The sequence below is a fragment of the Suillus clintonianus genome (assembly GCF_016758775.1).
Source record: "Suillus clintonianus strain FC179 chromosome Unknown DEU56scaffold_35, whole genome shotgun sequence".
Classification (NCBI taxonomy): Eukaryota; Fungi; Basidiomycota; class Agaricomycetes; order Boletales; family Suillaceae; genus Suillus; species Suillus clintonianus.
The window spans coordinates 277,101-297,447 of NW_024539259.1; the positions used below are offsets into that span (position 1 = coordinate 277,101).

The window sequence follows — 20,347 nt, forward strand, 5'->3', positions numbered from 1 at the left end:
TCATATATGGGATTCCTTACATGCTGGTGGTATTGCTGCACAGGATTTGAAGTATTCGAAAGAGATTACGGTGCGGTGTCAACATGTCGCAGGCCACTGCAACACTTCGCGTGCTGATTCATTTGCATTCCCAGTCAATGCGCCGTCCTCGGCCTCGGCAACAAGAGAAACTAGTGACTAAGTACCAAGTACACAGTCACCCGCTATAGCCCGCTATGCGTGTTACTAGGTGTTACTCTTATCGTAAGCCCAACGTATCATTATGTTCGATCACGGCTAATTTCACGCAGCTCCAGATATGAGGTAACAGGCAAAATGTAATCAACTCATTGCATATTATGATACAGCTTCGTCATCATGGGGTGCGTATGACACAGTCATAGTAATCTTGAAATATAAAAATAATTTATCAACTTGAATGTATAGTGCTATGTACACTGTTCATTTTATTTAGGATTTCATACTCATCACGCACGCAGATAGGGACAGCTCTGCTACGCCTTACATTATTGGACTTTTGAACGAGCCAGTATGCAGCGTTGGGCTGTAATAGGACTGCGGTTTCCCGGCCCACTGTAAAGGATTTTGAATTTCTGATATTCGCTATCCGTCCCCACGTCAGTACAACATTTCATGCCCAATTTTGGCAACTCACTCTTAAACATCTGGCCATAGAACAGCCAAGCACGCCGATAATCATGAGTTCCATTACCGCAAGAGAAACCAATATGATTAGCCCGACCATATATAAGTTCACAGAGGTGTCGCCGATACTGGGCGTGGGGGTATTGGGTAACTCATTGCTTGCTATAGGTGCCGTCACCAATGTCTCCGTCGGCGCAGTTACTGCTGGACACCGAACATGAGGTTTGCACAACGATTTAAGCAGGGCAGACTTACTGCTGGTCATCGATCCCGTGGCGGCCGCAGGTACAGAAGTTGTGCATCCAGACTCTGGCGTACCCGATGAAAGATCCATAAAATTACGACTGCTTCCCTTAGAGGAAGAATCCGGGTAAGTCCCCTGCGTCCTGGAAAGAAAATCCCTGTTCATTTACGAATACACGATGGAGGCGGGATGACATACATCATGACAGAGGACCCGGCAATAGATGCCCGTTGTGCCATATTAAATCCAGCAGGTGCAGCCAGGGTAATGATAGCGGTATTTAGTAAGAGCAACACCATTAGATTCATGCAGGGCAGACCAAGTGATCTGGGGATTGATCTTAGGCGCATTCAATACTTGACGTTTGTCTGGCTTTTGAACAGTGACCATGCGACGACAATCCATGGTTATGGATGGCGCGTACGGGGCGGGAGTTGATTAGCATTCCACGGTGTCGGTGGCATGGCATGTCGGTCAGCTATCGTAGTAGCTATCGAGCTCCGAAGCACTCATACAACGTGTACTTGGTCTTATTAGTGCAGTGGTTGGTGGATGTGTGAGATCAATTGAGGTAATTCTGACGTCCAATGCTGTCCCCTACGTATATCTGATATCATTTCTTCCGTGAGCTTGCTGTACGCCTAGACTCTCCGGAACTCAAGAGCCAAAACGCAGATCCACTGGATGGAGTATTTCCTTGACATCTAGAACGTTCTATCATAAGACGCCACTAAGTATCAGCATTCCAAAGTCGACGAGCCGTGGACATCGGCGCCATGCACTGAACCGCGGACTCCTCACAAGCAAGGTTCCGAATATTTACGCAGTACCGCAGCTGACCGGTGACCGCCTTATTCGAGAAGGTCACGCCACAATTCGCTTGTGTTTGATGCCTTCCCAATCTAATCACATGGGTTTCCCTATGATCAAATGTTTTCCAAGACACTTATGACTTCGTCAACATAAGGACGGTACCAGGATTTACCCTGTGACAGTATGCTTGACCTGATTAAGAGGCACCATTTGGTGGTTCCTTATTGTCTAGGCGACACTACATCAATAAGTACTCAGGACTGCAATACTCCGTCGCGGGAGAGACCACGTCTGAGAGCATGTCAAAGCAATTGACATATGTCCGTGGGGCGCCCGCCGGAGGAGCTAGGCTTTCGGTTTATCATTTACATTGCCGCCATTCCACCTGGTTGACAATTACTATAACCTGACCCATGGCTGATTTTGCCACTCAATTTAAATCTCCCCGCCATCCTACCGTTCTCAGTTTCCGTATCGCGCGGAGTATTTTTGACTTGTTCTAGATCCATTCCCACCGTACAGTAACAAGATACCAAAGCTATATATCTCAGCAGCAAGTCTAGAGACGTGTATACAAATATATCTATGTACACTATGTGTGTGGATACCAATGCCATGTGAGAAACCATATATGCCAACAGACAACAGACAACCAAGCCACTACGAGCTCAGGCCCATCAAGAAATTCCGTGTAAGATTACAATGCCCATGAGAAAGAAAAGACACGCATACTTGCAAGAAGGCAGTACCCTTCATTGCGCTAACAAACACACCCCAATCAGAACGGCAAACGTGACGACTCCCACACCTCAGGGAACGAGTACCACATAGCTGGCAGCTGGTGCAGCTCGACAGCCCCTCCTTTCCTCCGACTGATCTCGAAGTCCAGCCACGCATCCTGATAACGGTGGGTTCCTGCGCGTTTTCTATACTCGAACCCGACTTTGCAGAGCAGCTTGAGGCCCATCGCAAGGGTTGTGGCACAGTCTTTGCGTACTGTGCGCCATGACTCCAATTCGTCGACATCATCGTACTCTGGAAATTGCATGCAGATGCGCAGGTCACGAAGGGCAGATAGAGGGGACAGCGCTTCGAGGAACTCTTGCTGAGGCGATCACGCATGCCAAGATCAGCCCGTGTTTAGTATAGATCTTTACTCCAGTCTGAGGGGAGGCACGTACCCAACCTGATACCGATTTACCATCGTGGTACCCACACCGTTCGATCTCTAGCGTCTGAAGGTGAGGACAGTTGGAGGTGATGGACAAACACACGTTGGGCGTGAGCTTGTCCTCGACGATAATCCGCAAATGCTTGAGCTCACAGCCGCTCGCGGCAACATCTGCGAGCACGCGGTCAACCTCTGCTTGGCCAAGCGCAATGGGCCAGCGCGGAACATCTACAATAGCAAGAATGGCGAGCCGCTCCAGAGATGCCATGTGCTTGATAATTCCGTCAAGCTTGCAAGCGTTTGATATGGCGAAATCAGTAAGAGTGGCGAGCTTTGCGGTGTGCGCAGGATCAGGAGGATCATCACGCCCAAGGACGTGGAACTCCTGCGCTTTGCTTTGCGCAAAGAGTAGACGCAGATCCCGCAACGCATCCATACGTGCAAGCACGTTGAAAAGCTGTACGTAAGCTGGGGGCTCATATGGCTGCGTCACTGGAGCAATACCAGTGAGCGCAAAAGTTTTCAGAAACGGCCAATCTATTCTGGATAGAGCACCAAAAGAGCATAAACTACCGGACAGCTCGAGATGTGTGATGTGTGCTGCGTGCGTCTTGACAAATGCGACGGACGCCTGTGTTTCTTGGACTTGCCTCCAGTTGGTATGCAAGCGATACTTCCTCCTCCACTCGCGTATGAAGTACGTGATTTCCGAAAATTTTGGATCCGTCGGTCCATCACCGATGCGAAGCGTCTGTCCAACAGCTGTAAGGGAAAGCTGCTTGAGCGAGACGGGGGAGATGGACGTTATGCCTATATGAAGCGGCGTGTCGATGAAGGTGATGGCGCTGAGGGATCGCGAGAGACCCAATGATTGAAAGAGGAACCGAGGTATGACGAAGGGGCAAGTTAGTGTCACCTTCGACAGCTTGGGCATTTTTGCGATCGCCGAACTGAATTTGACCAGGTCGTTAGGGACATAATTACCGTCTTTGTCCATCGTTCCCCACTTGAGGCGAGTGGGTTCTGTCCATTCGTCAAACCATTCCAGCCGAAAATGCCTTCCCACCAAAAATCACGGTGAATCCTGATGTTATGGGAGGGTAGAGGCGACGACGACGGACTTACCTGATATATGGCCAGAGGGCCTCAGGGAAGAAATGCAGGCCAGATTCCTTGTCAACCTTGGATTTATGAGGCCACCGCACCTCAGAGAAGAGGTAGGGGAGGCACGACTCGCGGAAAGATCGAGATGTGCTAGCAAGGTTCAACAGTGCAGATGGTGCGCCTCCGTTACTAGCCGACAGATCGTTGATAAGGATGTGTGTTATGTCCGCGTTCAGGATCGACATGACGGGACGAGAAGAATGTATCGTATACACGGTGTAAAAACTGAGGAAGGAATTTGAACTGATCGTGTTGGGTGCGCAAGGCGATTAGAAGCCTTGTGACCTGAAGCAAAAATTTCTGGGTGCAGTGAGGCAAGAAGACAGGTGGTCAGCACCGTACATTCTGAATCCTTGTATGGTGCTGTAACGTACAGACGAGTTATCAAGGAAACCGGGAACTTGAAGCGCACGTTTGGCTGGTGTTCCACCTTTGAGGATAGCCCTTGCTATGTTGGTGGTTGATCTTCAAGCCCTACTTGTGCCATCTTGCCTGTAAATATGGCGAAGTTAGTCTGAGAAACGCCCAAAGGACTGTCAGATCAATCGTGCCGAATTCACAGGCTCTAGACTTAGCCGAGACTTCGCGGTCTAGATCAATACCCAAGCCCAATTTCGGCCCAACTATTCGTCGAACAAATACAAATTGTGCTGCCCTTACGAGCGACTTACGAAAGTATTAATCAACGCATGACCACATCAAGTCCCCTTTCCTGGAGGCCACGTCTAATTTGATCTAGTAAACGAACCCCGCATCCACGCCGAATCAGACTTAGAAGCCTAAGGATGAAGTCCTCACTTCATGTACAAATTAATTGCCAGGGTTTATGCTTTGCTATACTCAGCTTACAACTCTCGTGTATCCAGACCGTTGTGATATTCCAGTATTATCAGTTGAACGCATACTTCTCCGTCCATTCCCTGCTGACCCTTTGTGCGTCCTTCTCATCTTCCTTGTAGTGCTTGGCGACATCGGTAGCCAATGGGTCGTCTGGATTGGGCGCACTTAGCAAAGCTTGTATCGACAACAAGACTGTCCGAATTTGCAATGCGGGGGACCATTTGTCTGTAAGGCAGTGGCGTTCAAATCGGCAGGGACCAGCACGAGGTACCCGGACGCACCTTTCAAAATATCTAAACAGATTCTACCCAGTTTGTCTGCGGGAGCGAAACATATTTAGATCGCGCAGGCACTATGGCAACCTAAAAGCTCACCGATGTTTGGGTGGTATATCTTTGTGAGAAATCGTACCTTTGGGGGACTCATGGGGTATTCCTCCGGCAGGAATAGTTCCAGGTGAAACACACCCTCTTACCGGATGCTTTCAGCATTCCGACAACATATCATTCATAATCTCGACGGCTCACGTTGGAAGGGACTGCCATCAGGCCCTTGGATCGTTACATCAAAGTAACGCAGGTTGTCCTCATGCGGTGCGGCAGTAATTCCAGGCGCGGGGTCTGCGACGAGGCGCTCAGTTTCCTATGCGAAGGAATGGAGAATAGATGAAAGAGACATGGTTAGGGATGGCTGACTACTGGGAAGATGCTGTAAAAATGATCGAACACACCTTGATGATCCGCTAGATAAGTACCAGATCTTATTCAAAACATGTTACTTCGGAGAATGATATTGAACACCTGCCTTGGGAAGAGCCATATCTAAGGCTCAAGGTCAAGTCGTGCACGGTGGTAGACACTGAGAATGAGATTGAAACGAGATTGCCCACAGCAATGCCACTGCATAAGCCATGTACGGTATTTTATTCTCACGCCCCTTCCAGCCCCGCCACTGATTCAAGTGGCTTTGACCACAACGGTGAGCTCATAATGTCCAACGATGTTCAGATGAATGTACAACGTTATGTCGACTACCACGAATTTGCACTGATGGCGCTCTAGGATGCAGGCGCTGACAAGCAGGATGACTGGGTAAAGATCACCAGTTCAGACGGCTACTCCTTTCTCGTGAAGCGAAATGTCGCTGTGATCAGTGGCACCCTCAAAAACATGCTTAGTGAGGACAGTGAGCTCCTATTCCTGTTGGAAGAATTTCCCTGGTATCTGAACCATTGCGCATTGCAGGTAGTTTCAGGGAGGCAATCGCCAACACATGTCCGATCAGTGAACGGTGGGTAGCGACCCGTTCAGGAACCCCGCTTTGTCTTCTAATCGCCAAAATAGCGCTGCTGTGGTCGAGAAGGTCTGTGAGTACATGTCCTTTAAGGCCTACTACGAAGGGCCTGGATCCAAGGAGGGTGTTGATGTGAATGAGTTCACCGAACGCATACCACCTGAGGTGGCCCTGGAACTGTGTGTCACATCGTTATCTGTTCCGTTATGATCTGAATAAACGTGCGTCGATTAGGCTCCTTGCGGCTGATTATTTAGAAGGTGTGCTTGATTCCTTTATATGAGTTTTGCTGACAATCGAGCACCATTCAGTATGAACTCTTTCAGACATTCCTCTCAAGTAGTCAAACAACATTCTGTTAGGGTACTGATAATGATTTGTGGTCGAACTGTCTTAGTTGCATTTCAGTCGTTAAGTGATGTACCAGTGTGTGTAACATACAACAATCGAAACAGGTATCAAAGGTATCCTCCTCAGGTACAGCAGTTATATAGTCCTGTCATCCATAGATCGTCACGTAGTCTCAAATCTCTTCAAAGGCATTGGTTTCCCAGTTACTATCCTCCCGATTGCGACACGCTCAGCAATTCGTTCTACCGTTCCGCCCTGATGACCGTCATCATCGGGTTCCTCCAATGCCCGGCGGATCAATTCCTCCATACTCACTCCGTCGATGTCGCCGCTGCCACGGCGCCGCATACTCGGTGCTGGTATCACAGGGAAGTCATTCACCGAATCCGTTGGTTGGAATATCGGCAGACGCTCATTCAGCATATCTGAGCGGCGACTATACGAGTGTAGCAAATGAGAAAACGTCAGCGATGCAAAAATTAACAATCATGCTTACGCGTCGGCGAAGTTGCGAATATAGTGCCTCATTTGTGTGCCTTGCGCTGTGAGCATATCTGACCCGACACGGCCCAGACCATCGATGGTCTCCTCGCCTGTGACCTCAGCCAATTCTGACGCGTTCTCGGCCTCCTCGCTGTAGCCAGCCAGCAAAGTGAATATCCCGCACTAAATCAAATTGCAAAAACCACGGACCGAAGAAGCTGGAAGACCCGTTGCATCTTTCCGACCGCAAGAATCTTGTTCTTAATTGCCTGCCTACGTGCCGCAACTTCTGAAGGCGGTAGGGCAAGGTCCGTAACGTCCCGGCTGGTTTCATCTCCTTCTTCGAAAGAAACTTCGGTGTCTTCTAGCTCTTCAGGGCTGCACGTTGATAAGATCGCGAGTAACATCTCCGTGACTGTAAATTCTACCGTAAAGGAACCCGGATATGTGAATTCGTTCTGGCTTACTCTTAGCACCGACGAAAGGCAGGCTCCACGTAAATCCATCCATGAAATTGGGAAGCCAGTATGGATGAGAACTCGAATTGTATTGGCGGATAGTGATATTCTTGTTCGCGTACTTGATCACTGCTCCACGGTTGTGATATACATCCAGATAGTTCGGCGCGGAAAATACTGTGATGACGGAGGGAAACTTCTTCGTTGGTGTCTTTCTATACATCATGTATCTGAAATTATTGTGTCAGTAGAGAGCGAAATGACACACTGATCAGAAAGCTCACCCTGCATCCTGAGCTTCGTGCCCGCGCACAATCCCCAGCAAGTTATTGCGTTCCAGAAATTTGCACGCCGCCTCATATCTGCAGTTAAGTCAGACTTGGAAATGACCTATCGCATATGACAGCACTTACGTAAAGAAGTATGAACATCCTCGCACCCCGTTATGCTCGAACGTGGTGCCAGGAGGCAGGGGAGGACCCTGCGGTGAATGTTCGTGTTCGTATCCAAAGTTAACCACAGGATCGGACCATAACAGATCACACAATAAGCCACTCGATCCAGGCTCCTGGAACCGATTGAGCTACGTCTTGGGTGAGTCTGGAACGCACTCAATTGAATCACGAAATTAAACAGACCCTGCGCAAATCATCCAACGTCACCAACTCTGGCGAAAGACCTCCGTGGACGCAGAAAAAGCGGTTATCTACGAGCGCTGATACCGGAAGAGCGCAGAATGAAGCTATACAGGCATCATATACTGCTGGTGAATATTTGTGGAGACCTATGATCCCATCGTAAACAGCGTTTGCCACAAGTGACTGCGGCAGGGCTCACATTCTCGTTTGAAAGTGAAGTATTCCGTTAGATGACGGCATTCGTGATTGCCCCGTAGTAGGGTGATGTGCTTTGGGTATTGGAGCTTGAGCGCATATAGATAAAGCAGACACTAGGCCAGGATCAGAACGCAAACCTAAGCAAACGATCTAAACACTTACTTCGATCCCAAAATTTCCGCGATCAACATAATCCCCGAGGAATAGATAGGCATTATCAGAAAAAGTTCCACCGATCTCAAGTAATTTCATCAAATCATACTGCCCTCACCCCAAAACCTTAGCACATGCAAGCAGAATTAGCGTGGATAACGCACGTATTGCCCATGGATATCGCCGCATACTTGAATCGTTCAGCTCACACGCCGCCTTGTGATCCAGGGTAAAGTGACTCACTTGTCACAGGACTCTCTACGTTCACAAGGTTAGGTTCTCGTGACAATAGCGAGGTAGCCTGTTGGAGAATACGCAAAGCCTGGGCCTCAGTCAGACGACCCTCGTGGAAGAAATGCTTCTTCAAAAATTCTGCATTGGGCAGCAGTTCTCCGTATGCATTGCGCTCGAAAAGCTGGTCGTCCGTAGGCTTGTATCCCACAGGTTGTGTTACCTGTGAAAGAATGATACGATCAATTTTTCTACATCCTGTTCGTGGTTCGACTCAGACACTAACACTTGGCACTGCGCGATCTTTGTAACTTACTCCGGGCTCGTTGCTCCACTGAGGAGCTCCCCCAGGAATGACGGGATCTCGCTCAGGGATTTGGTACAAGGGAGACTGGAAATATTCTTGATTGCTGCCGGCCATAAGGTGGGGAGGATCTATACGCCAAAGTGGTGAGAGTTGGAGTCGTGCTTGACACTGCTTGTACCCGGTTGACTAGTACAGCATACAAAAGACAGATCTAATTTTGGAGAGACGCCCAACTGTCAGCTGCGAGCGTCAAACCTAATGTCTAGTGCGCGCGCGCCCATGAGCTGGTCGTCTGGGCAAATGATGCTGATAAGATCATATTAGTACACGGTTAATAAGCTGCACCCCGACAGACATGCCAGAACGTTTGGAGGCAAAAAAATAATTTCGATCATTGATATTACATAGTTTTTACTAGATCATGTAGCGTACTACCAGCCCGAAGAGTGTCGCCGGGACACAAGGTGCAAACCCCACCAACACATTTAATTAATGGGTATCCCGGCATACTCGTCGTAGCCGAGAGCAAGGTTCAAATTCTGCCAAGAAATCAGATGGCTGACACCTCCCGATTAACTAGGCGAAACGTACCTGCAAGCACTGGGTTGCGGCGCCCTTGAGAAGATTGTCCAAGCCACCCTAATCCTAGTTAGCCACATGTCCTAGCATACAGGAAAGATACACATACCACAACAACAGCTCGATCGCCTTCGCTGTGAACTTGGAAACCTCCTACAGTCCAGCCGTGCTTATTCTCGATATCCGACAATCCTGGAACGCTCGCTTTGACGTGTACCAACTTCTCTTCACCATATTTCTCTTCATACAGGGCCTTGACATCCCGTGCAGTAACCTTCTCGCTAAGTGGTACGGACAATGTCGAGATGATACCGCTGAACCAAGGCGCGACTGAGGGTATGAAGGCGACTTTCATGGGGTTGGTGGGATCCGCGAGCAGACTGGTTAGGTGACGGCCTGCTTCGCGCTCATGGATATGGTCTGTGAGCGAGTATGGACGGATACCGCCCGCGAGGCTCTCTGGTGTGACCTTGGGCACCGTTGTCGGTTTGCCGTCTGCGTCGCTGGTGCCAGCGACCGTACCAGCACCGCTGTACCCTGAGATGCCAAACACCGTAGGCGCATACGAGTGCTTTACGTACTTCAGCAATGGCGCGACAAGTAGTTGCGTGGAGGTCGCATAGCATCCAGGGTTGGATATTCTCTTCGACGTTCGGATGTCATCACGCCCGTAGAGCTCTGTCAGAACCGTGGAAAGAAAATGGAAGCAAAAAAATACATGTAAATTTGGCAGTTCAATAGGTATTTACACAGACGCCTCACCAGGCAACCCATACTTCCACCCAGATTCGAAACGGTAGTCCGCGCTCAGGTCGACAATGACGCTTGATTCACCGGAGCTGCGCTCCTTTGCGCCACGATCAATCGCATCGACAAATGGCTTGCAGACGCCGTTGGGGAGAGCCATGACCCACGCATCAACTTCCCCGTCCTTTTCCATTCGCTCAACATCCTCAACGGACAAGTTGGTGTGCGTTACTGCGGACTTTGTGTATCCCTGCAGAGGGTACCCTGCCAGCTGTCGCGACGAGACATGCGTGAGATCGATGTAGGGATGGCCGGAAAGGAGGGTTGTCAAGGCCTGTCCTGTGTACCCGCGCGCTCCGATCAATGCGAGGCGCTTGGGCTCAGTCGATGTGGGCTGCGGAGTAGCGGCAGTGGCATACCCCCGAGAGCCGGAAGGTACTTGTCGACGGGCAAGGGTGGAATAAGACCTAGTGGCGCCAGGACCCGCATGTTGAGGGGGAGCAGACGGTCCTACGGGTAAATATGCCCTTTCAAGCCTGCCTTTGGCCTCGAAATCCTTGACAATCTTCTGTACCTCAGCAACATCCTGCACACCGTACCAGAACAAGCTCTTGCCAGCACGCGTGAAACTTCCATCAGCGCGCTCGAAGTGCCAGGAGCGGTTGTCATCGTCGACCTTAGACGTCCAGAAGAGCTTGCGATGATCTTTTTTGATGGCGTTGAAAACGTTATCAACGACATTGTTAAGAACTCCGCTGCGAGAGGCGAGAAGCTTCGTCATGATTGGCACTTCACCTTCAGGGCGGGTGACAATGGCGACTGCGTCAAGGGGCTCATCGCCGTAAATGGTGTAAGGCGTCTTTTGGAGGTCGCTGAGGACGCTAGTGACGCTTGAGACGCCAGATTGTACCTCGGGATCACGATCGTGAATGACTTGGCGGAAGCGATCAGCGCCGACGCTTTCGATGCTATTGTGTTTGAAGAGCCGGTAACCGCGGCGGATAAGGGTACCAGCGCCGCTGTCAGTGAACAGCTCCCTCTGCAAGTTGTCGGCAGAGATGACAGCGACGGACGAGGAGCGGGGTAGGTGGTCAAGGAGCTCCTTGAATTCACGCAGCTTGAGTTTAGTGCCGTACTTGACCCATGGTTCCTTCATGAGCTGTTCATACTCCTACAAATAGAGCAATTAGTATACTGGCGATACTGTAGTGCCAGATAGGAATGTACCTCATCCAGATTGATGACGTCCAACTTTTCGCCTGTGATGCCGTGGAACATGCCACCCTTCTCATTCAAAAAGACTATCTTCATCGGCTCGAGCTCCTTGGCGAGTTCTCCAGCAGCAATGTCAGCGTTAACATTGAGGATCTGGCCGTCGGGTGTCTCGGCCAAGCTGGTCAGAATGGGCAATGCGCCTGCCCTGATCGATGCCTCAATAGGACGCTTATCAACGCGAGTGATATTTCCGACAAGTTTGTACTTGTCTTTGTCGAGATAGTCGGCAGTGAATACGCCCGATGTGATGGGACGGGCACGAGTGCCTAGCTTCTCGAGTGCACCGACAAGCTTTAGATTTTGTTCAAGGAACACTCGACGGGCGATCTGCAGGGTTTTCGCATCTAAAAAAGAGATTGGCCATCAAAATCTAAGAATAGCGGCTCGAACGTCGTACCAGTGACACGAATTCCATCAATATAATCCGGAATAACGCCTTCGGACTCGATGATACCGTTCAGCTGTGGTCCTGCACCGTGGAGTACTACAGGGTAGAGACCAACACGATACAAGAAGCTCAAGCTGAGGGCCAGTTCATCTATTTGATCCAACACAGCTCCTCCAACCTTGATGACTGCAAATTTGGCGGGTTGCGACGGGTGCGAGGACGAGGAAAATATGCGGAGGTGTCGCTCGACCTCTCGCTTGGTTCCAATGGAGTACAAAAGTCTAGTTATCGTATCCTGTGCATAGAGTACAATCAAGAGATGGTATTGCGCATTCAGATTCTCGACGCACCCTATCAGTCTGGGCTACCGATTGGATAGACCTAACGGATACATTGGCGCGACGTCTTACTGCGGTAAGGGCAGCTTGGCGTTGACCAGCAACTCGAACAGCTTGTCTGCCGACCTGCGAAGTGAGGGCTGAGATACGAGAGGCAGCCAACATATCTTGGTAGTCAATTTGCTGAGCAGAAAAAACAATAAAAGTTGATGTAAGAAAGCAGTTGCAAAGTTTGAAGACGAAATTTGTTGACTACTAGTAGTGACTGGTCACTCCTAGGCCGAGGCTAGGCTTGTTGAAAGTCCGAAGAAGAGAAAAGTTCGCAGTATGGGGTTCAAAAGTGAAAACCCTTGAAAACCTTTTTGAGGTCACTTGACGCCTTATGAGCGCGTGAGCACTGCAGCTATGGCTTGTGGGTGTGTTTTGCTGTTGATTGCTGTGTATAGAACGTTCCCGACTTGCTCCAAGGCTCAAGCTCGCTCCCCGGTCGGATCCTGCCAGTGGGTATGACTTATTCCAACATTGCATCCATCTGTGGGGTCTAAATATATGTACTGACCCCTTAGTGCTGAATTTCTAGCGCTTTCGTACCAATACACTCGGAATGCTGTATATCGACGAACTCTCATAACTGACAAGAAAACCGTGTTGTGGACCGTATCTTCGAGCTCCACAGCATGCAGTAAGGTAAAGCCGGCATGCGTTGAACGTTTTCAACACTTCCCGGTGGTGATTGCGCACGCCGCACATGATCTGACTTGCACTTGTCCGCAGGCGATCCATCACGTTACTCTGGGCAGGTCGAATCTGATATTTGTGGATCCGAAGTTCTGTCCCTTGTATTATGATAGAGGTCTTCATGCTGAAGCAGCTGCAAGTATGCGTATTATGCTCCAATTTTGGTGGTTCCAAAAACGACGGTAAGTGTTTACAATCACGCACTGCGCGATCTATCCAATGGTTAAAAAAACATGGTAGAAAATTACCTCCACGCCAAAGTCAACTGTTCATTAAGGTCGACAGACGCATTCGACACCACCAGCTCTTCAGTGGCCTCCTTATAAGTCCACCCTTCAGCCGGCGATCCCTGGAACTTCACCTGGGTAGGTTTCTGCACCCCCAGCACAGTGATCGTCTCCAACTTCTGCAGAATCGCATATTCACCCTTGCTCTCAATCTTGAGTGTGCCATCAGCAGCCTGGAAAGTGAGACTCCGACTCGGTCCAGGCGGGAAGCTGATTCCATCGTCCACATATGCAGTACCGAAGGCCGTGCCTGCTGCGTTGAGGGACACAAGGAGCGAATAGGGACCTTCGCGAGTCTCGTAGATCGTGTACCCGGGCTCCTGGTGCAACAATAGAGCAGAGTTGTCGCGAATATGGACGTTGATGTGGCTGATGGGAGCGTCTAGCGTCGTGTTTCCTCCAGACGTTGCATTGACGACGGCGTGTGTATACCAGTCGCGCCAAATTACGCTACCGCGACCGGGGAAGATACCTGTGTGGTGGTGGGTCAGTGGCAGTAGTTGATGATGAGATCAGGGATATTACCCTCGACGGTCGTAGCTCCAGGAGTCAAGACTGGAGTCACGAGAATGTCGCTTCCAATGAGCCATTGCCTATCTACTGTGAACAGTTCAGGCTCGTCAGGGAACTCGTAAAACAACGCCTTGACAGGCGGAAGACCAGCCATGGAGGCGTTGGCAAAGAGTGTATACTTTGGTGTGTTCAATGTCAACGACGTGATCACTAGAGAGCGTACACACTTACCCAGTACGGCAGTAGCGCGTATCTAACAGCGATGGCGATGCGGGATGCATTGGCTACACTTGCCCAGCGGTAAGGCTCTTGAGAGAGAGCACCGATGGCGTTGTGGTTCCTATAGAAGGGAACGAATGCCGAGAGTTGCATCCAACGATTGCACAATTCCTCGTCGGCGTTATCGTCTGCGTGGATTGTAAACCAGAGACCGTTCTACACTCCGTAAGATACTTACTGAATCCACAAGTATCAGCGCCAACCATCGGAATTTGGTAGATCTGGAATTGTAGAACGCCCTGAATGCTGAGGTACATGTACTGCCACTTGCTGTAATTGTCGCCAAGCTATTAGAAAAGTCAATATCGTGGCCCAATTCAGCCGAGAGGATTGAAATACCCAATGACCGGTCCATTTTCCAGCAGAGGGGAAGGTTGATCTGCTGATCAGGAATGGACGCTTTCCGGGCAGGATCGATTGAATAGCAAGATTCGTCGCCTTTTCCTCCATCAGCCCGAACATATTATGTACGTCAAGGTCCACATATCCGCCGGAGTGCGTTGCGTTCGTCGCTAGGGAGTGTTGGTTAAGGGATCCGGCCGCTGCGTTCCAGGGAATTCACATCGCAATAGTGGTATATACTAATGGAATCTTACCATTATGGATAGCATATGGAGGGCTGTTGAGATCAATACCTTGCTCAGTACCTGCGCCGACACCCCGCTTGTTTAAGTTGTCTATCGCCGTCGTAGTGGTCGAGTTTGCTGCGCATGAATATGTCGAGGTTCCGTTAATCGTCATGTTCCCGCTAGGTCCCCAGAGTGTATCGTTGTAACTTCAAAAATCGTTAATAACGTTCAGCGCCTCAGAAAAGTCCTAATTCCATACCATTCAGGATATCCAATAGCCACCGAGCTGAAATCGGTCAGGGGACCGACGGAAGAGAAGTTCGCGCCGGTCCCACTTCTTACCAGTCAGCGTCAAAAAGGACGTAGATGAGAGTTTGCCCTACCACGAGTAGCTACAGAATGTGCTTGGTTCATTCATGTCGAGCCAAATACCGGAGAATTCTACACCCATGTCTGTCCAGTTTCTGAGACTGTCGGTCCATACGGAGAGCATGTTTTCGCTGAACCAGTCCGGAAAAACCTAAGAAACAATTGGTCGAAGAGTACCATAAGCCAAGAATCACTGACGGTATACCCAGGCCAGACTTCGGCAACGTATAGAGACCCGTCTGGATTCTTAATCCACACATCCCTGTGGCGCATTCAGGGTTGGGGACCGCTACCAGAACAGCAAGCACTCACTCTTCGACGCCCCGTGTGAATGGATCATACTAAATCAATATATGGTCAGAGAGTATCTGACTACGGCACGTCGAGAGACTTACGACGTCAGTTGAATTCCTTGTGACAGCGATAGCTGCGTCAACAATAGGGATATCTGACGAGTTGTTCAATCAACCCTGACAGCAAAAAATTGCAAGGACATTTACAATGTTGATGATTCGCGGCCTATCACGCAAGTCAAAACGACCCGCACTCTTAACGGGATTCTGAGAAACACTCACCAACTCTTGGATGAACTCACGAACTTCATCCCCAGGGAAACTCACTGGGTCAGTAGTGAAGTCACGGACAGCATGGTACAAGTCAATATCATTCCATTGGACTGCAGCGCCGAGTGAGAATCATAAGCGATGAGTCCCCCCAAGATGTGACAGACCTTCCAGGGGGATACCTGCAGCGCGCATCTGCGCGACGTTTTCTCTGTCATCGCTGACATTGTGGTACCCCCATCTGCATGAAATAAGTGTGTCTCCTTGACGTCGGTATTATAAAGAACATTACCTGCAAAGGTGGAACCCGAAGCCCCACGCCGGCTGCCACATAGGATACCCGATAACTGAACCGTACTGGGCAATGACTTCTGCATCCGAGGGACCAGAAAAGAAGTAAAAGTCCAGGATGCCGCCAATTATACGGTACTCGATTAAAGACACCTTGGAGTTCGTGGGTGTCTGCAGGAAAATATCTGAACCCGCAGCACTAAGGAATGCGATTAACAGACAGAACTGGAAGTCGGTTAGAGTTGAATACCTAAGCAAAAGAACCCCAGAGGCAGACGCCTTTCCGGTTGTCGCATTGTACCTGTGTTCGACATAAATAGGGTGGGAGCCATACCTAACAAGCCATATCGTCACGTGAGAATGATTTCCAGACATGTGACTTACAAGTTTTGATCGATGGGATCCGCAACTCCGAGACTCCATTGCGTTTGAATAGTGCCTACGCCCCCATCTGTCCCAATGTCGCGTCTAAATCCACTACTGGCAATGACTTCACCCAAACCGTAGATGTTGGTGCCATACGGCAGAGCGGAAGCAACCTAGAAATCGTAAGCCAGATTTACATTAGGGGTGATAGATACAGACCTGAAGATATTGATCTTCGAATACAAGAGGAAAGCCATCGAATGCAGTGCTTGGGTCAGATGCATTGAAAGGTGGAATAGGTGTCGATGGCAGCGATGAAGTTCTCGTGTCGAACAATGGCATTGCGTCCGGGTCAGACCGTCTCGTGATCCAAAATGCGAAAGGCATTGCATCGTAGTTGAATATCAGGTCAGAGCTGCCCGTGTAAGATGTCGTTGGCGCGGCAGGTCGTTCGATCACCGACTCGGGGATTGTGAACTGTTGGTTGGCAGTGTCATAAATCTTGACGTGCAAACTAAACCAATCATTAGTGCTGCACCGAAAAGACTCGAGGGGGAGCCACGTACGTGGACTGTGACTGGTAAGTGACTTCGATGGTGAGGTCTGAGATATCTAGTCCAAAAGCATTACATGCTGGTCCAGCGAGTGTGAGTTGCGCAGTGAGACCAATGTCAGACTCTTGAAGCGACCATAGAATGTATCCTGAATCCCAATATTGTCAGTGGCGATTTCACAAAGATTGAACTGAAGTCCTACCTGGACAATCTGTGACATTCATCGAATACGGTATTTCTGTGCCATTGGAAGTGAGCTTGTTTCCTAGCGTGGCACGCTGAGAAACTTTTCCCCAGACTGTAGGCGCTAGGGCGTATAGGACACCCAAGAGCAAGGAGAACATGAGGGGCATCATTGAGAGAAGGAATGCGACGGGTTTGTATTTATATCCCTACACGAGCAATACGCGAGACATTCATTCTTACGTGTAGCCATTGGAATGGGACTTGGACGGCAGAAGTGCTTGATTCTGCCGCATTACGGACGCTTTACGAATGCTTACGACTTGTATGATCAGGCTGACTTCGACAATGTTGTCGATTCCAAATGGGACGTACATATTACAGCTCTCACCAGTAGGGCCACTTTGGCTGGCAGCGATGCCATACTTCATGCAGTACCCATATACAGGTAGCTATAGGTGAATCGTTCCAAGTGTAAGTGCTTGAGCCAGCCATGGTTCACGAAGTCGAGTCTCTGCTAGACGTGCCTGCCATTATGCAACGTCTAAAATCGCGATTAAAATTTCCTTCCGACTCTCTGACGACGACTCCGGACCTCTGGCGGAGAAGTTACTATTGGTCGGTGGGCTTGTTAGCTAATCATGATGAACCAGAGGATTAACCATCGTGGAATTAGGTTTTTGAGCCATGTCCCAAGATCGTCGTAAGATGCCAGCATCCATTTCAGAAGCTGGAACGAAGAGAATCTTATGGCAGCAGATCATGAAGGAAAGCAGCTGGCTTGAAGGTGGTCCATACTAGTACTAGTAGTATATAGTTCAAACCAGGGTTTTCGACCCCCCATCAGATGGTGACGGCAGAAGACGTGTTCCGGATTCCGCATACTTGAAGCCGCGTGTCTCTAGATCTTTCCGACCTCAATGATCTCCACTTCCTCTGTTCAAAGGATCTTGGCCTTGGCACCGCCGGACGTCGCGTCGCGGCGAACGGGCCTTGCGTGCACTGGCAGGAACTTGCACGACGCTCCTTGATATCAGATTTAAATGGATGAAGTTGTTGGATAGGGCACTCTGTTCTCCTTTGCTGTATCATGCTATATAGATTATGGCATTTGTGTACCTGGAGTGATTCACTGTAGGGCCCCGTTTGCTGACATCAGTGTCATGAGTGCGGCCTCGAGCAGAAAGTTCCGGGGTTCCAACTAGTCATTCTGTGTATCAGCTGAAGTTCGCGCCCTTGGAATCGCGCGGTCTCATCAAAGAGAGAACTTACTCGTGTTTTAGAAAATCAGCTCACCAAGTTCTTTTCACGCAAAGTCAAAGAGGAAATTCACATAGCGTATGTCAATCGAGTACTAGTATAGCACTTCATACACGTCCGTTTCGCTGCCTCTATACTTCATCCACCTCACGGGCGTACCACTGAACCCTTACCAGAATACCCCAACACAGTACCTGAAAGACAGCCTCTACGTTACACATCACCAGTTACTCCGGTAAGGGCTCTTGAAAAGTAATTGGAGTCATGGCAATCCCTTCGTCGGAGTCGACCAAAAGCTGGGCATAATATGCCCTCACGCTAAGGACGAGACGTGGTCCAAGCACAAACAACTGCACAGCAGTAATAATCTGAACAGCGCCGCTATGAATCTGAACTCCCACGGCAGAGGGGTTCTATAAGAATGATCGTGATGAGGAGTGGTAAGATCCAAACGTGTCAGTCACAGATTCTGCGTACCATGGATAGAGACTGGTTGCTTAATGTGGAGAAAGAGGCGACAGCAAAGCTAGCACATGTTGAACTTCAGCGGAAATTTAAGGATTATGACAACCAAACTACGAGCTTACGCTGCAAAATAAGGCGCATGTGTTTTTATTAACACGGTGAAACAGTCCCTGACGGTCCATCTTGTCGATCGTCGTTGCAGTTCACGGAGGTGTCTTATGGCAACCCAGACCGTAAGACATAACGCGAGGACCTCCCATACGAGTCCAGCGATGATTACCCATTCACTACCAATTAGAATTGGAGCACGTCCGTCCACGAAGTAGAACCGGCACTGATATGTACCAGAGAGAACGAACTGCTCTGTGATTAGTCCAGTGAGCCTCATACGCTTGAATCTTTCATCCACAAGTAAAACCTACCGCCTCGAGTATAGCTAAGATCTATAAAGAGCAGGACTCCGGCTGCGATCGAGAGGGCTAACAAAGTTACAACAAGGAAGATAAGGATCTTTCTGGATCCCTCATACATGGCATGTAATCGAATGGTTATGACAACTTGCACGATATTTCAGTCAAGTCAGAGTTACTGCAGTTGAACAGCTCACCAGCCAGCATGACCATCACAACGACGGGAATCCAGTTCTGTAGGTACAATATAAAAGTACCTGAAAAAAACTCAGTCGCTGACAAGCTTCGGGGATGCTTCAAACAAACTCACACCTGTGTAGTCATTATACACAATGAACCAACAAGCTGATCCACAGTAATCTTGCTCACCCCTACGTAGAAGTGAAATTAGTTAGTCCGGAATGGTAAGGGTCGACATGAAAGACCCACTGCATCTGTCAGCGAGACTAACAAGAGATTGCCTGCAATCCGCCAGTCAGAAATGACGAACAGTGTATGCGAGGAAAACATTCCCAGCATATTGGTGCTGCTCGTAAGTTGGTTCGTCAGCAGTGACAACTTTATTAGCCCTGAAAACGGTTGCGTACCCGCAGTATATTACTCCAAGGCAGCGCACCTAGAACTAGTCAGTACAGCTTGTCAGCCCCGATCATAACATAATGTGCGCACACTGAGATACATCACTGTGATGGGAGACCAGCGTTGCGACTACCCCCAAGTAATCGATCACATTATCCGTGCTGAAATAGGACTCTGCTCACCCAAACCAGTTCGAACTATAGAACCGTTCTTAGCAAAATGACTGTCCGGTAATTAATGGCATCAACCTACCTCTTGCCCGGATATTAGTGCTGAAGAATATGACAAGAATATCAATAATGCCCTTGTGTAAGTATAATCTCCCTCACCCCAATCGTATACCACCATAGTAGAGGACGCAGCTGCGAAACCAAAATTAAAGGTCATCGAGTCAGCGAGAGCAATCACCAACATTATCCAACTTGCTTTCAACACACCTACGTAATAGCTATAAACGAGCGAGAAATCGATTGTTTGCCACCAAGAAGGATCATTTGTGACATAGGCCATACTGATTCCAAGGAAATCAGTGGACAGCGAACTTGAGGTACCAGAGTCAAAGCTTGCAGACTTGCGCATTTAAGTACATCCAGCACAAAGTAGTG

The 20,347-nt window shown here is 49.3% G+C and overlaps 8 protein-coding genes across 8 annotated transcripts; 1 reads left to right on the forward strand and 7 right to left on the reverse strand.

Annotated features, from left to right (window-relative positions):
* Positions 1-501: 501 nt before the first annotated feature.
* Positions 502-1,197, reverse strand: DEU56DRAFT_756103 (uncharacterized protein; the record flags this gene model as incomplete). Its single annotated transcript, XM_041349981.1, has 4 exons — positions 502-603; positions 656-849; positions 901-1,031; positions 1,088-1,197. The coding sequence occupies 4 exons, from the start codon at positions 1,195-1,197 to the stop codon at positions 502-504; spliced, it is 537 nt and encodes a 178-aa protein (XP_041208511.1).
* Positions 1,198-2,480: 1,283 nt separating this feature from the next.
* Positions 2,481-4,222, reverse strand: DEU56DRAFT_736867 (uncharacterized protein; the record flags this gene model as incomplete). The annotated part of the gene is made up of 3 exons (XM_041348544.1): positions 2,481-2,807; positions 2,884-3,931; positions 3,999-4,222. 3 exons carry the CDS (start codon positions 4,220-4,222, stop codon positions 2,481-2,483), a joined length of 1,599 nt encoding a protein of 532 aa, XP_041208512.1.
* Positions 4,223-4,628: 406 nt separating this feature from the next.
* On the reverse strand, positions 4,629-5,848 carry DEU56DRAFT_351473 (ubiquitin-conjugating enzyme). Its single transcript, XM_041345801.1, has 7 exons — positions 5,682-5,848; positions 5,608-5,619; positions 5,405-5,519; positions 5,252-5,347; positions 5,159-5,194; positions 4,890-5,102; positions 4,629-4,834 (listed from the first exon to the last, which is right to left on the reverse strand). The coding sequence occupies exons 1-6, from the start codon at positions 5,694-5,696 to the stop codon at positions 4,927-4,929; spliced, it is 450 nt and encodes a 149-aa protein (XP_041208513.1). The 5' UTR covers positions 5,697-5,848; the 3' UTR covers positions 4,629-4,834; positions 4,890-4,926.
* A 96-nt stretch (positions 5,849-5,944) lies between these two features.
* On the forward strand, positions 5,945-6,453 carry DEU56DRAFT_736841 (BTB/POZ protein; the record flags this gene model as incomplete). Its single annotated transcript, XM_041348541.1, has 4 exons — positions 5,945-6,062; positions 6,122-6,167; positions 6,221-6,349; positions 6,405-6,453. Coding segments are annotated over 4 exons (342 nt in total), but the record flags the coding sequence as incomplete, so codon positions are not given.
* On the reverse strand, positions 6,313-9,330 carry DEU56DRAFT_804312 (Metallo-dependent phosphatase-like protein). Its single transcript, XM_041353243.1, has 12 exons — positions 8,969-9,330; positions 8,695-8,905; positions 8,616-8,641; positions 8,461-8,559; positions 8,300-8,411; positions 8,101-8,246; positions 7,876-8,045; positions 7,747-7,824; positions 7,472-7,692; positions 7,215-7,419; positions 7,018-7,155; positions 6,313-6,957 (listed from the first exon to the last, which is right to left on the reverse strand). Exons 1-12 carry the CDS (start codon positions 9,101-9,103, stop codon positions 6,684-6,686), a joined length of 1,815 nt encoding a protein of 604 aa, XP_041208515.1. The 5' UTR covers positions 9,104-9,330; the 3' UTR covers positions 6,313-6,683.
* Positions 9,331-9,474: 144 nt separating this feature from the next.
* DEU56DRAFT_736748 (uncharacterized protein) lies at positions 9,475-12,481 on the reverse strand (the record flags this gene model as incomplete). The annotated part of the gene is made up of 7 exons (XM_041348533.1): positions 9,475-9,528; positions 9,581-9,628; positions 9,678-10,246; positions 10,331-11,486; positions 11,543-11,934; positions 11,988-12,273; positions 12,329-12,481. 7 exons carry the CDS (start codon positions 12,479-12,481, stop codon positions 9,475-9,477), a joined length of 2,658 nt encoding a protein of 885 aa, XP_041208516.1.
* A 408-nt stretch (positions 12,482-12,889) lies between these two features.
* Positions 12,890-17,309, reverse strand: DEU56DRAFT_352031 (glycoside hydrolase family 31 protein). The gene is made up of 20 exons (XM_041345804.1): positions 17,048-17,309; positions 16,858-16,993; positions 16,511-16,805; positions 16,310-16,464; positions 16,176-16,259; positions 15,927-16,124; positions 15,802-15,875; positions 15,647-15,747; positions 15,572-15,590; positions 15,467-15,519; positions 15,384-15,412; positions 15,270-15,333; positions 15,086-15,222; positions 14,962-15,036; positions 14,730-14,908; positions 14,473-14,675; positions 14,312-14,420; positions 14,086-14,261; positions 13,867-14,032; positions 12,890-13,813 (listed from the first exon to the last, which is right to left on the reverse strand). The coding sequence occupies exons 1-20, from the start codon at positions 17,199-17,201 to the stop codon at positions 13,299-13,301; spliced, it is 2,922 nt and encodes a 973-aa protein (XP_041208517.1). The 5' UTR covers positions 17,202-17,309; the 3' UTR covers positions 12,890-13,298.
* A 1,055-nt stretch (positions 17,310-18,364) lies between these two features.
* Positions 18,365-19,779, reverse strand: DEU56DRAFT_804350 (uncharacterized protein). The gene is made up of 8 exons (XM_041353244.1): positions 19,751-19,779; positions 19,593-19,689; positions 19,474-19,534; positions 19,361-19,420; positions 19,176-19,310; positions 18,876-19,116; positions 18,766-18,814; positions 18,365-18,701 (listed from the first exon to the last, which is right to left on the reverse strand). Exons 4-8 carry the CDS (start codon positions 19,374-19,376, stop codon positions 18,516-18,518), a joined length of 627 nt encoding a protein of 208 aa, XP_041208518.1. The 5' UTR covers positions 19,377-19,420; positions 19,474-19,534; positions 19,593-19,689; positions 19,751-19,779; the 3' UTR covers positions 18,365-18,515.
* Positions 19,780-20,347: the final 568 nt, after the last annotated feature.

Bases quoted from the DNA above. Each gene is read 5' to 3' on its own strand.
- DEU56DRAFT_352031 (XM_041345804.1), bottom strand. From the start codon at position 17,201: ATGATGCCCCTCATGTTCTCCTTGCTCTTGGGTGTCCTATACGCCCTA. The intron at 15,334-15,383 runs GTGAGTGCTTGC...AATGCGCCACAG, and splicing joins TTCACACGGGGCGTCGAAGA to GGATGTGTGGATTAAGAATC. The intron at 14,909-14,961 runs GTATGGAATTAG...CGATTTTTGAAG, and splicing joins GCTATTGGATATCCTGAATG to TTACAACGATACACTCTGGG.
- DEU56DRAFT_804312 (XM_041353243.1), bottom strand. From the start codon at position 9,103: ATGGCCGGCAGCAATCAAGAATATTTCCAGTCTCCCTTGTACCAAATC. The intron at 8,906-8,968 runs GTTAGTGTCTGA...ATTCTTTCACAG, and splicing joins AAGATCGCGCAGTGCCAAGT to GTAACACAACCTGTGGGATA. The intron at 7,825-7,875 runs GTAAGTGCTGTC...ACTTAACTGCAG, and splicing joins GGATGTTCATACTTCTTTAC to ATATGAGGCGGCGTGCAAAT.
- DEU56DRAFT_804350 (XM_041353244.1), bottom strand. The intron at 19,117-19,175 runs GTAGGTTTTACT...GACTAATCACAG, and splicing joins TCTTAGCTATACTCGAGGCG to AGCAGTTCGTTCTCTCTGGT. The intron at 18,702-18,765 runs GTACGCAGAATC...TCATTCTTATAG, and splicing joins GCAACCAGTCTCTATCCATG to AACCCCTCTGCCGTGGGAGT.
- DEU56DRAFT_351473 (XM_041345801.1), bottom strand. The intron at 5,348-5,404 runs GTGAGCCGTCGA...GCATCCGGTAAG, and splicing joins TGATGGCAGTCCCTTCCAAC to AGGGTGTGTTTCACCTGGAA. The intron at 5,195-5,251 runs GTGAGCTTTTAG...TCGCTCCCGCAG, and splicing joins GATATACCACCCAAACATCG to ACAAACTGGGTAGAATCTGT.